This window comes from Dendrobium catenatum, unplaced genomic scaffold (genome assembly GCF_001605985.2).
Source record: "Dendrobium catenatum unplaced genomic scaffold, ASM160598v2 fragScaff_scaffold_370, whole genome shotgun sequence".
NCBI classification, from domain to species: Eukaryota; Viridiplantae; Streptophyta; class Magnoliopsida; order Asparagales; family Orchidaceae; genus Dendrobium; species Dendrobium catenatum.
Window position 1 is genome coordinate 880,885 of NW_021318832.1, and position 12,775 is coordinate 893,659.

The 12,775-nt window shown below is 33.9% G+C and overlaps 1 protein-coding gene across 1 annotated transcript in view; it reads right to left on the reverse strand.

The window, feature by feature from the left end:
- LOC110109873 (mitogen-activated protein kinase 1) overlaps window positions 1-11,807 on the reverse strand; it is a 33,992-nt gene extending 22,185 nt beyond the window's left edge. Inside the window, exons 1-3 of the mRNA XM_020841117.2 lie at window positions 11,319-11,807; window positions 11,040-11,169; window positions 8,672-8,809 (exon numbers count right to left, since the gene is read on the reverse strand). Coding sequence (XP_020696776.1) covers window positions 8,672-8,809; window positions 11,040-11,169; window positions 11,319-11,530 — 480 coding nt within the window. The 5' untranslated portion in view covers window positions 11,531-11,807. The remainder of the gene's footprint in view (window positions 1-8,671; window positions 8,810-11,039; window positions 11,170-11,318) is intronic.
- Between the last annotated feature and the right edge of the window lie 968 nt (window positions 11,808-12,775).

A 12,775-nucleotide genomic window follows, 5' to 3' on the forward strand; every position in this document is an offset into this window, starting at 1 on the left:
AAGAGTTGGATGAGGCCGATATGAAAATGAAAAAATAGCCCCACATCAAAAGATAAACAAGAGTTCTAGTTCCTAAAATAATAAATATAACCATTAGCTAATCTCTTAAGATTTGGGGTTAATGGGCACCCATCCATCAATCTATTGGACCAAACATTGGTCTCCAGTGAACCACCCTCCAACCAAAATTATAAGGTGGCACCTACTTCAAATGCAGCAAGTATACTTGCATGATTAGTTGTAAAAGGTGAGAAATATCACAACTAAAAAAAAAAATCAAAGAACAATGGTTTAAGAAGATATATAAAGCAGATGTCATTAATAGGAAGAACTTCTCATGTGCCTTTCCACAGTTAAATTTGAGTTATTCAACCTTTGCATGCCTCTCTTCTTTCCATTGCTTTGTAACTCTACAATGATCAAGAAAAGGCTCACAACTAACAACTGAAGCAAAGAGCATCATGTAAACTAAAAGATGTGTCAATTTACCAATTTATTAATGCTGGAACTAGAATAAAACAAAAACTGAGGAAACATATAAAAACAATTGGCTCAATGGTAAAATAAACAATTATAATTTACATGGTAAATGATGGAAGCAGCCGGAAAGCAAATGGCCTTACTGGAATTCTTTCAAGTCAAGTAAAATTTTTAATGAACTTTATATTTTAAATGTACTTGGTTGTCTTCACTCTCAGTAGGAGAGAAGCAAAATGGAAAAAATTAAAATGATTGAATAAAATAACAAAAAATATACTGCCAGGCTAAACCTAGACAACCTAATGCCAGATACACCAATCACCACCCAGCACAATTTGTAATTCCTCCCCAATATTGGGAGGAGATTATTGCATGCCTTAAAAGCCATTACTTAGAGGCTGCTAGAAGATAATGAGCATTCAGACTTCAATCATATTGTTTGTCACGACCCGGCCCAGCTAGCCCGATAAAAATGGGGCGGTAATAGTCGGTCGTAGGGAAGAGCATAATTAAACATAAATAATTTCATTAAAGACTTTAATATCAGTACATAAACATCATTCAACATTAAATGAAAGAGCCACTAAACAACATCAAATAAAAGTATTCCAAACTTTTTCTTCTCACACAACTACTAAAACATTAAACCACAATTACATAAACTCTAAATCACTGTTCATACACAGGTACAAACTCAAACTCACAAACTACATAGGGAAAGAAATAAAGACTCAAACAGAAAACATAAAAGAGAACTTTTCTTCCTGAGGTCCCCTACGACGATATGTGTACGGTCGTCGTACAGCCATCACTTATCTCCTAAAAAATATTTTAAAAGGTAGGATGAGCCAACGCTCAGCAGGTAATTCATAGCTCAGTTAATTTCATAAGATACATATAACAAAAACTTTTACAAATGAAACTAATTCATTTCATTGTGCAAGTCATAACATGTAAATTTTTAATCTTATATTCATTTTCCTTTCTTTAATATTATATTCCTTTCATTCTTTCCTTTCACTATTTTCATATGTAATGCAAATACAAAAATGCTTATGTTCAATATATACACCCGTCTCGGAAGTACCAGTGTTCGTACGGATCAGGTACTGAATAAATTTTTGGCCATTTCCTTTATGATTTGGCTTCGTAGAATCCCATTACCATTTGGCTTTTGTAAACCCTTTTACCATTACCATTTTGGCACTTCCGGATCAACATGCACATGAAATTGTTATTCAATTTAAATCTTTCAATTATGCTCAATTTGTCTTTCATAAGCTTCATAAATTTTTTCTTCATATGCTTTAAATGCTTTACAAATAATGCATAAAATAAAAACATGAAATTATAAGGTATTCTTTCAATCATTTTTATTTAAATTGAATAATAATTTCATGTGCATGTTGATCCGGAAGTGCTAAAATGGTAATGGTAAAGGGGCTTACAAAAGCCAAATGGTAATGGGGTTCTACGGAGCCAAATGGTAAAGGAAATGACCAAAAATTTGACTGTATACCTGATCAGTACGAACACTGGTACTTCAGGGATGGGTGTATACATTTAACATAAGCATTTTTGCATTTGCATTACATATGAAAATGATGAAAGGAAAGAATGAAATGAACGTAATGCTAAAGAAAGGAAAATGAATATAAGATTAAAAATTTACATGTTATGACTTGCACAATGAAATGAATTAGTTCCATTTGTAAAAGTTTTTGTTATATGTATCTTATGAAATTAACTGAGCTATGAATTACCTGCTGAGTGTTAGCTCATCCTACCTTTGAAAATATTTTTCGGGAGATAAGTGATGACTGCATGACGACCATACACATATCGTCGTAGGGACCTCAAGAAAAAATGTTCTCTTTTATGCTTTCTATTTGAGTCTTTATTTCTGTTCCTGTGTAGTTTGTGAGTTTGAGTTTGTACCTGTGTATGAACAGTGATTTGGAATTTATGTAATTGTGGTTTAATGTTTTAGTAGTTGTGTGAGAAGAAAAAGTTTGAAACACTTTTATTTGATGTTGTTTAGTGGCTCTTTCATTTAATGTTGAATGATGTTTATGTACTGATATTAAAGTCTTTAATAAAATTGTTTATGTTTAATTATGCTCTTCCGTACGACCGACTGTTTCCGCCCCGTTTTTACCGAGCTAGCCGGGCCGGATCGTGACAAGAGTGGTATCACAGCAAAGGTTTAGTAATGATCAATTAAAGAGCTTATAGGATGATACAATTTGGAACAATTAAGTTTGATGTTTTTTAGTGGCTCTTTCTTATATTTCAGTGTTAAGGATACTTATATTTTGTTAAGAAAAGTTTATATGAAATGATTATCTTATGATGTTTCTGTATGACTATCTGCTCCCGCCCCGTTAATTCGGGCTAGCCGGGTCGGGTCGTGACAATGTTGTACATATTTTCCTCCACAATCTGTAATGTCTCCCCAATATTGGGAAGAGTATGGCAAGCCTTAAGAGCCATTTCTTACAGGCCGCCAGAAGACAGAATATTAAGACCTCAATCATAATGATGTTGATCTACTCCTGCATAGATGGTCAACCAAAAGTTCAGCACCTCACTACAGTGCTCAACATACAAATCAAGATGGTTAGCTTAATCAGCACCTCACTCCAATGTGGACATAAGACTGTCAATCTGAACAAATTGGAAGATTATTTGTAAGTTTAATTCTTGTAGGCAGGTAGAAGATAACAAAGTCCTCAGTAATCCCTTATGCTGAAATCCATTGGTGCACAAACTACAACAACCTAACCCAAACTCAAAAAAAGCAAGTTCAAGTTGGGCCTATAGTAAACCAACACGTAAGAGATCCTAGCAAGGCTTGGATCAGCAAAGAATCATAGCTTCATTCGTTGAGTTGTTTTTTTAACCAGTAATCGAGTTCAGCGTGCACTAGACATTTTCAATTTCATTTCTGATTTTCCCTTCCTCTCACATTTCTATCCCTTCAACCCCTCCACTAATCCCATGGTGAACACTGCAATGTGCTTATTACCTCTTCTTCCCTTCTGCCTATAACTGATGATTGATTATTACTTAAGGCATAATTGGCACTTTCTTACGCTTAGATGTAAAATGCGAAAGAAAGGTACAACACCAAGCTTCAAACAAGACACAGTAAGCTAAAAAGCAGATAAGGTTTTCGCATAGTTGCACCTGAGGCATCCTCGGACAGGCCTCCTTGTTGCCACAGCATGAATTCTCTTCATCCTCACATCATTTCATCATCGATTGTAGACCATCAATTATTTATTTCAGGCTAGCCTGGCCAAGGAGCTTGACGTTCACGATTCTTACAATGGCTGATTAACTCAGGTTGCTGACAACTTTGCTATTAACTTCAGGGTGGTTGTAATTTACCAACATGTATCGTATAGCTGGACATTGGACATACCATAGGATTTTCCTTGTATGGAAAAAGCATATGGATGCTTTCTGTTTGAGTGGTTTATAGATGTTTTGTATATCATTAATAACATACTATGTATGAGGTCTGGTATTTTCTTTTATTAGCACACGTCAGCTAGTTAAATTTTCAAACAAGCAAGCATAGTTGCATATGCCACAAGTAGATTTAGCTGTATAGTTTATTAATAATTTATGCCCTCATTTCATGGCATCCATTGCATCATATATAAATTGACATTTTGTGTTGCAAATTAAGTTGATCATACAAACTTAAACATTGATGCCATGTAGGTTCAACTCACCTGATTGGGGGGATCCTTATCTAGGATCAACATCGATTGCAGTAGACCTACTGAGGAACACATACTACCTACGTTTGGGCTTTCATTTAAAAAAATTTGACTTTCATTTCTGGATATCAGGAATTGATTATATTTAATCGCCTGGAATTTATTATATTCAGACTTCAACTAGCAACCATGAGTCAGTTATTTAAAAACCACTTCATCATGCAAATAAATATTGCATATTTCACTAGTTTTGTAATTATATGTACTTCCTATTGAACCAAGGGTGTGACAGCAATAATAGGCAAGATGTGCATTTTTCAAAAGAACTGTTTTTAAGCATCTACATTCTTAGAGAAGGATGAATCACAACGGTCAACACATAAATAGCAAAGCATAATCTTCCATGGGAATGAAAATATTAACTTACACAACACATGTTGCCATAAAGGCTAAATAATAACAACAACAAGCCTTTATCCCACTAAATGGGATCGGCTACATGAATCCTTTTTCTCCATTATGTCCTATTAAGAATCAAATTCTCATCTAAATCTAATAAAGAAAAGTAATTTCTAATATTTTCTAGCCAAGTATTTTAAGGTCTACATGTACCTTTCTTAACATAAGTCAAATCTAATACATCTACTTTCCTAATCGGGTCATCGAAAGGCCACTGTTTTATGTGGACAAACCATCTAAGGCGACTCTCTCTAATCTTATCTTCCACTGGAGCTACTGCAACCTTTTAACATATTTTCTCATTTCGTATCCTATCTCTAAGAGTAAAACCACTCTTCCACCTAAGCATCATCATCTCTGCAACACTTAAATTAATATTATGCTTCTCTATTAATGGCCAACATTTTGCACCATAAAGCATTGCAGGTCTCACTACCATCTTATAGAATTTTCCATTAAGTTTGACTTTTCTATCACACAAGTTTGATGCATTCCTCCAGTTCAACCATCTAACTTGAATTCTACTAATAATATCCCCATCTATTTCACCATAAGTCTGAACAATAAATCCAAGCTATTTAAAACGGGTACTCTTATTAATGACTTGACCGCCCATAGTCACAATCTCCCACTAGATCTATTATTACTAAAATTACACTCCATATATTTAGTTTTAGATCTTCTCAAATGAAACCTTTAAACTCGAAGGTTAAGCTCCAAAATTCAAATTAACCTTTAACTCCCTCTGTAGTCATATTAGCAAGAAGAATATCATCAACAAAAAGCATACACCGGGGGGGGGTGCACCCCCTTGCAACTATCTAGTGAGAACATCCATGACTAAAGAAAAAAAGATAGGGCTTAAGGCTGATCCTTGATGTAATCCAACTAAAATAGGAAAATATTTGGTCAAACAACCATGTGTTTGAACACAAGTAATAGCTTCTGCATGCATATCCTTAATGACTTGAATATAAACAATATTAACCCATTTCTTATGTAGAACTCTCTATAGCACTTATTTTGGAACTTTATGATATGCTTTCTTTAAATCAATAAAACTCATAGGTAGATCCTCCTTATTCTCTCTATACTTCTCCATCAAACCTTTCAATAAATGTATAGAATCCATAGTAGACCTACCTGGCATGAATCCAAATTGATTTTAAGAAACATTAGTGTCACGCCGCAACCTATGTTCCATAACTCTCTCCTATAATTTTAAAGAATGACACATTAACTTAATTCCTCTATAATTCGAACAATCTCGTGCATCACCTTTATTCTTAAAAATAAGAATCAACAAACTTATTCTCCACTCATCTGGCATCCTTTGTTTTCATAAAAATATTAAAAAGTTTAGCAAGCAAAGAAAGTTCTTCATCTCCTAAGCATTTCCAAACCTCTATTGAAATATAGACCTGTCAAAAACGGGTCACGGGTCGGGTTCGGGTCCAACCCGAAATTGACCCGACACTGTTCAACCCGACCCGACCCGACCCGTTTTTGCAAACGGGTCGGTTTTCCGAACCCGAACCCGACCCGGTTCGGGTCCGGGTCAACCCGACCCGACCCGCTTCGGGTATATTTATTTAAAATTTTTTTATTTAATTCATTTTATTTAAATTTAAATCAAATTAAGGGTAGATTTACTTCAATTAATTTAAAATAAATCAAGATTAATTTAATTTGGGCAATAATATTTATAATTTTTTGAAATATTATTTACTTATTTCATAAAAATTCATTAAAATCCTCCAAAATTAATTAAAAACGGGTCAAACCGGGTCGATTTCGGGTTTCCGGGTCAACCCGAACCCGACCCGGTTCGGGTTCGGGTTGACCCGAACCCGAAATTTTCGGGTCGGGTTCGGGTCGGGTTTTCGGGTCGGGTCCAATATTGACAGGTCTATTGAAATATGATCAAGTCCAACAACTTTTCCACACTTCATTTTCTTTAAAGCCTCTTTTATTTCAATTTTACTAATACGCCAATAAAAACAAAAATCTTTATTTTCATTCAGGTGCTAAGGTCACTAAAATCAATCGCATTCTCATAATCTGATAGGAAATAATAGGAAAACAGGAAAAAAATTGCTGAAATAAAAAATTCAGCAGATTAACCAAGCAGATTTTTTAGATTTTTATGGATGAAAACACAAGAAAAACACTCTGGACAGCTAGGAGATGAAAAGAAATAGCAAGATACAAACGATCCTATATTCGAGTGGATCAATCTCTCCAAAACTCACTAGAAGCCACTAGAGCCCAAGACACAAAAGAGAACTTCAGGAATTAGCCACCAAAAAGATGTCATAACCTTAATACAAACTCCTAATTAAAGTAAACATAAAAATAGCCAAAAAGACTAAATAGCCCCCTTCTCTCTTCCCTAAATCATGGACCCCACCCCTAAGTGGGCGCCAATTCAAGTCTGGATCCTTGCAGGCTTCCGCCCGCTGTAGGTTTTGAGCCAGCCCATCTAATCTTCATTAAAAAGTTTAGCAAAATATCTCATCCACCTTTGTTGAATATCCTCTTCTAATTAAAGTACTTTTTGATCTTCATCCTTAATACAATTCACTTAACTAAATCATTACTACTCTTATCTTTTTGTTTAGCTAACTTATATATATATATATATGCCCTCCTTAGCATCTAATATATTATATAAATAATTAAAAGCTAAAATCTTTATATTGCAAATTGCTTTCTTAGACTCCTTACGGACAACTTTATATCTTTCTCAATTATCAGAACTTTTACAGCAAAATCAAATTTTATAATAAATCCTTTTATTTTTTATATTTTTTTGTACATTTTAATTCCATCATCAACTATGTTACTATATCCATTCTTATAAGTGATGAGATGCTCATATCTTTTCTTAAATAAAGTATTAGCAATTATAAAATCATAAGTTAAAGTAAAATCTAATATGATTTTACCACCTTCATTAACCGCTCCAAAGCCATAGTCACTATGAATGCTTTTAAAATAATCTACCACTCTACCAACATGTCTATTTAAATCTTCTTCAATAAAAACTCATTCTTCGAGATGTAGTTTTTTATATTAATTCTTCTAGGTCATTCCAAAATTTTAATTTTGAACACATATCCAAACCTAGTTAAAGAGCATAAGCTCTTATAATATTAATAATCTTAGAATCAACAACAATCTTTAAAACAATAATTCTATCTTCAATTCTATTAATTTTAACAATATTATCTTTCATACTCTTATCTATAATCACACCTTCACTATTTCTAGTATGACTCCAACCAGAATATCATAATTTAAATCATAAACTATCAATTTCCTTAGCCTTCTCTCCAACCAATTTAGTTTCCTAAATATATAGAATATTTATCTTTATATGGATCATAATATTTATTAATTCTATTAATTTGCTTATAAGAGAACCCATATTCCAAATTCTTATTCTAATTTTAGTTTCATGAACTAGCTTCTTTGCACACATCCGTCCATGATGTGGGAACCCTTGCCTATTTAACACTGCATTTGGGCACCGGTGCAGTGGACCTTGCTCACTTGTCGTTGTATTCAGGTCATACAATGCGTCGCTTCCAGAGAATATCCTAGCATTAACACAATGTATTAAAAGATTCATGTCATGATTATTCGACAAGTTTTACGTTGGTTGTCGATTACCTAATGCAACCCTCCAATTTTTTCATCCAAGTCTTGGGACATAAAGGCTTAAGTGTTCTTTATTTTTAAGAAAAATGAAACATGCAAGAAGTCAAAGCAATTCAGCCAGGGAACTTCTTCAAATCAGAGTGATTAAGTATTATAAAGAATTCCGCTGATGCAACATGAATCGTGAATATAAAGGTAAAACTCTTTTACTTAAAATAAGGATAGATCTGATCTATGGAAATCAATTCACTCGTGTTAGACAAAAAGATAAGATCTAACTTTCAAAATAAACCTCCATCATTTAGCATTAAGAGTATTATAAGGAGGAAAACAATAACCTGACAGTGTTCTTCTGACAGAGACTGATTTGAGCGAATTATCTGATGGAGATCAGTGTCCATAAGTTCATAAGCAATGTATACGTCATTGAATGGTTCCCTTTGTGGGGTTGGAATTATATCTCTGATTGCAACAACCTGCACGCCAATAAAATATGGTGAGGAGAAAAATTGATATTTAGTAACTACAAGTAACCATGGCAGAAGCATCTCTAAAGTAGAAAGCCTAGAAGAGGATAGCAGATAACATTATTCCATTAATCAGAAGAAAAAAAAAAAGTACATTCAAAGAATAGTGCCCGACCGCTAAGTTCAAGCATATATGCTTTCTTGAGGGGCACCATTTGATTTGTTTCTTGTTTAGAAGACTGAAGAAGCACAAATGATAAGCCTCCAATGAAAACATCCACATTAATCAATTTAAATTTTTAAGCTGATGACATCTGATCATAGAGGATATTTCTTTTCATGCATCACGTTTATTGATTAAAACCATCACCATGCATATTTCTACAACAATTATCATGCCTTTAAAATGTATTCTTCCACTTGAAATATGAGCAATCAATGGTCATTTGTTGTTAAATCCCAATGTTATTTTGACAAATAAAAACTAACATCATGCGTTCAAGATTGTGAATGAGGTCCTCTCATGGAAAGATCAAATGTTAGAGGAACACAGATGCTGCAGATGTTCAAAGCTTTACCAAAGGAAAAGGCCTAACTTCTTTATTTTTTTTATAATTATTTTTGTTTGAAAGGCCTAACTTCTTTATTTTCTTTTTTTCTTTTTACCTAACTTATTTATGTTAATATGCTTCAGCTTTATTAGGTCAGCACAACAATACTTGCCAAATAAATTCTACCTATGATAACCTAAATTTAATTAAATTAAATCTTGTACAAAAAGTCAAATAGGTGCATAGGACCACAAAAGTACTTCATTAAACTCAGTTAAGATCTAAAGCATCAGTTAAAAACTAATTAAAAACTTTTGTACTAGAAAGCTGTTTTAGAAAACAGTAAGAAAGTTGCCCCAAACGAAGCCTATGTCTTCCATTGTTTTCTACTAATGTTGGGTTGTGCTATATGGTGTTATGCTAGTCGAGAAAAACATATTACTGTTGGGTTAAATCAAATTAAAATAGTTATTTAAAGTGTTGTAAGACTTGTGATTGTTTGTTAAGACATGAGTTGACAAAATAACTAAAATTGATATATTATGAGTTTGATTTAATGATAATATAATAACCTAATCTTAATTGATCCATAATTAAGTAAAATAAATTATACTTAGCACAAAGATAGAAAAACTATAATTAACAAAAGAACTTTTTTGGGACTTTTTAATTTCCATATAAGATGGTGGTTAGACCTATAAGGCTTTATGGTGCAGAATGTTGGCCATTAAAATAGAAGCATAATATTAAGTTAAGTGTTGCAGAGACGAGGATGCTCAGGTGGATAAATGGATTTACTCTTAGAGACAGGATACGAAATGAGCATATACATGAAAAGGTTGGAGTAGCTCCAGTGGAATATAAGATAAAAGAGAACCGTCTTAGATGGTTTGGTCACATAAAACGGTAGCCTTCTGATGAACTGATTAGAAAAGTAGATGTATAAGATTTAACTAATTTTAAGAAAGATAGAGGTAGACCTAAAAAGACTTGGTTACAAAATATTAAAAATGACCTCTTTTTAATAGATTTAAATGAGAATTTACCTTTAATAGAGCACAATGAAAAAAAAAGGATTCATGTAGCCGACCCCACACAGTGGAATAAAGGCTTGATGTTGTTGTTGTCAGTTTCTATATAACTAGGCTTTTTATAAAAACTACCACATTAAACACCTGCTGTCAGTTTCTATATAACTAGGCTTTTTATAACAACTACCACAGTAAACACCTTAAAATTATGTAGGAATTACATGCATAACATTAAAATTTTAACAATTTACAAAACTAACGTCCATGTCATTTTTTCACGTATTTTGAGCTTGCCACAATCAAACCACTAGGAATTTGTCAAAAGTAGAAAATACAAGTTGGGTTTTTAATTTTTTATTATAATTTTGATATTTGGATGTGAATATAAAATTAATTATAAGGTGTCAATTTAGTAAATAATTAAAATTTAAATATTATATATATGTAATTGTACCTAAAACTATTTTCGTTGTTCAAGTAGAAGAAGCCTGCACAAGGCTAGGCAAATCTGAGCCATAATCTAAGAACTTTGTGAATATAAACTGTTTGATTTCATTAAGATCATTAAAATATTAAATAAATAAGCCATAACGCAAGATGATTTTAACGCAGCACATTCTCACAGTAAAAATAAAAAAGAGAGACGAGTTCGCTGACATTTTCATGATCCATATGTCGAAGCAGCTTAATCTCCCGCAAGGTCCTCTTCGCATCGATCTTATTATCAAAAGCATTCGCAATTTTCTTGATAGCCACCTGTTCGCCCGTCTCAGAATTGAACGCCGAGCTGAATCATCAACACGAAGGAGCCAACATTTTTAAGGTCGAAACATCAAAATCAAATGCTCAAACCCTCCACCTCAAAATCCAGCACCTAAACTCAAAAAAAAAAAAAACAAAATCTAAACCTCTCAACCAAAAAAGGAGAAATCGTACCACACGATCCCGTAGGCCCCTTTCCCAATTGGCATAATAGGCGGCTTGTACTTGGAAGTGACCTCGAAGACGTTACCGAAAATATTGTATTGTATGAAGCGTCCGCCACGGCTTAGCGTGGCCTGTATGCTCTCGAGGCCCGGCGGCTGCGCCACCGCTGCTTGATGCCTCGATGGACCCGCATCCGTCATGTCCGTATCCGCCGCGTCCATCTCCCTCCCAGCACCGAAAGATACAAACCCTAGATACAAAGTTCGGAAGAGCTAAAGCAAGCTTCCCCTTTTTCTTCCAACAGGGCCTAATCAGAGTTTCGAGATGAGAGGAGGGAGAAAGAGAGCTCAAGGGATAAAATTACGGCGAATCTATCTGGCATTGTTTATTTGCGTTTGCGTCGAAGTATGATGGCTTTGAGATGATCGATTGTTAGAGAGATGCTGAATTTTATGTTCTATACGTAAGGAATGTATGCGATATGGAGAATTGTGCGGAAAGGATTGGTTTAGGATGTAATGCAACGGTGCAGATGCAGCGTATGCTATTTGACTCAGTCATACGATCGAAAGATGACTGCTGTCTGGCAGTTTATGAGGCCGTTTTGGCATGGTGTTTTTGAGAAGGTAACGACTCTCCTTTTTACACGTTTTTTTGGTTGAGAGTAAAAAATGGCGTGAGTGAACAGTGCGACGCCAATATTGGCGTCGCATATTGGCGTCGCACTGTTCACCTGCAATTAAATGGTGGAAATTTTCACGTTCCGTTGGAGCAACGGAACGACTCCATACACTCGTTTAGCGTTCGGTTGGAGATGACCTAAGGTAATGGAACGAAGGAAAAGTGGTAGAGAGGTAGGCAAGGGAGTTTTGGATTGATTTAAGGGTTATTTAGGACATTCCAATTTATTTGTTTATCGATATTTTAAATATTAAATATCTCGGAGATTTTGGTGTGGTTGAAAAATTTGTGAAATTTACTTTTTATATCTTATGATAATTTTATTATGATTGATTAAATATCATTAATTTATATTTATTTCTCAAATTTTTATTTTGAATAGAAATATTCTTATTATGTCTACATCCCTTTCAAATTATATCATCCTCTTCTCCATAAACTATTAGATTATATACCACCAAGGCAAATGAATGGCAGGACAACAAAAACAATGAGGCAACAAATTGATCATCATGCGGACAAACATGGTAATTTGTCTTCCAAAGTGTCAAGGCTAATACATAGTAAATAAAATAAGTATTAGACATCGGATAAAGGCATATAGAAGTCTCCAAAGCAAATTGTTAGATGGTTATTAAAGAATATTTAGTGGAAAATTAAGTATTGTAAGAAACGTAAAATAGGATAGATAGGAGCCACCTTCTAGCTCTAATTGGCTATTTATCCTCCTTGCCATTAGTTTCTCTATATTATGAAACTGACATTGGTGATCTTGTTGTTAGCTA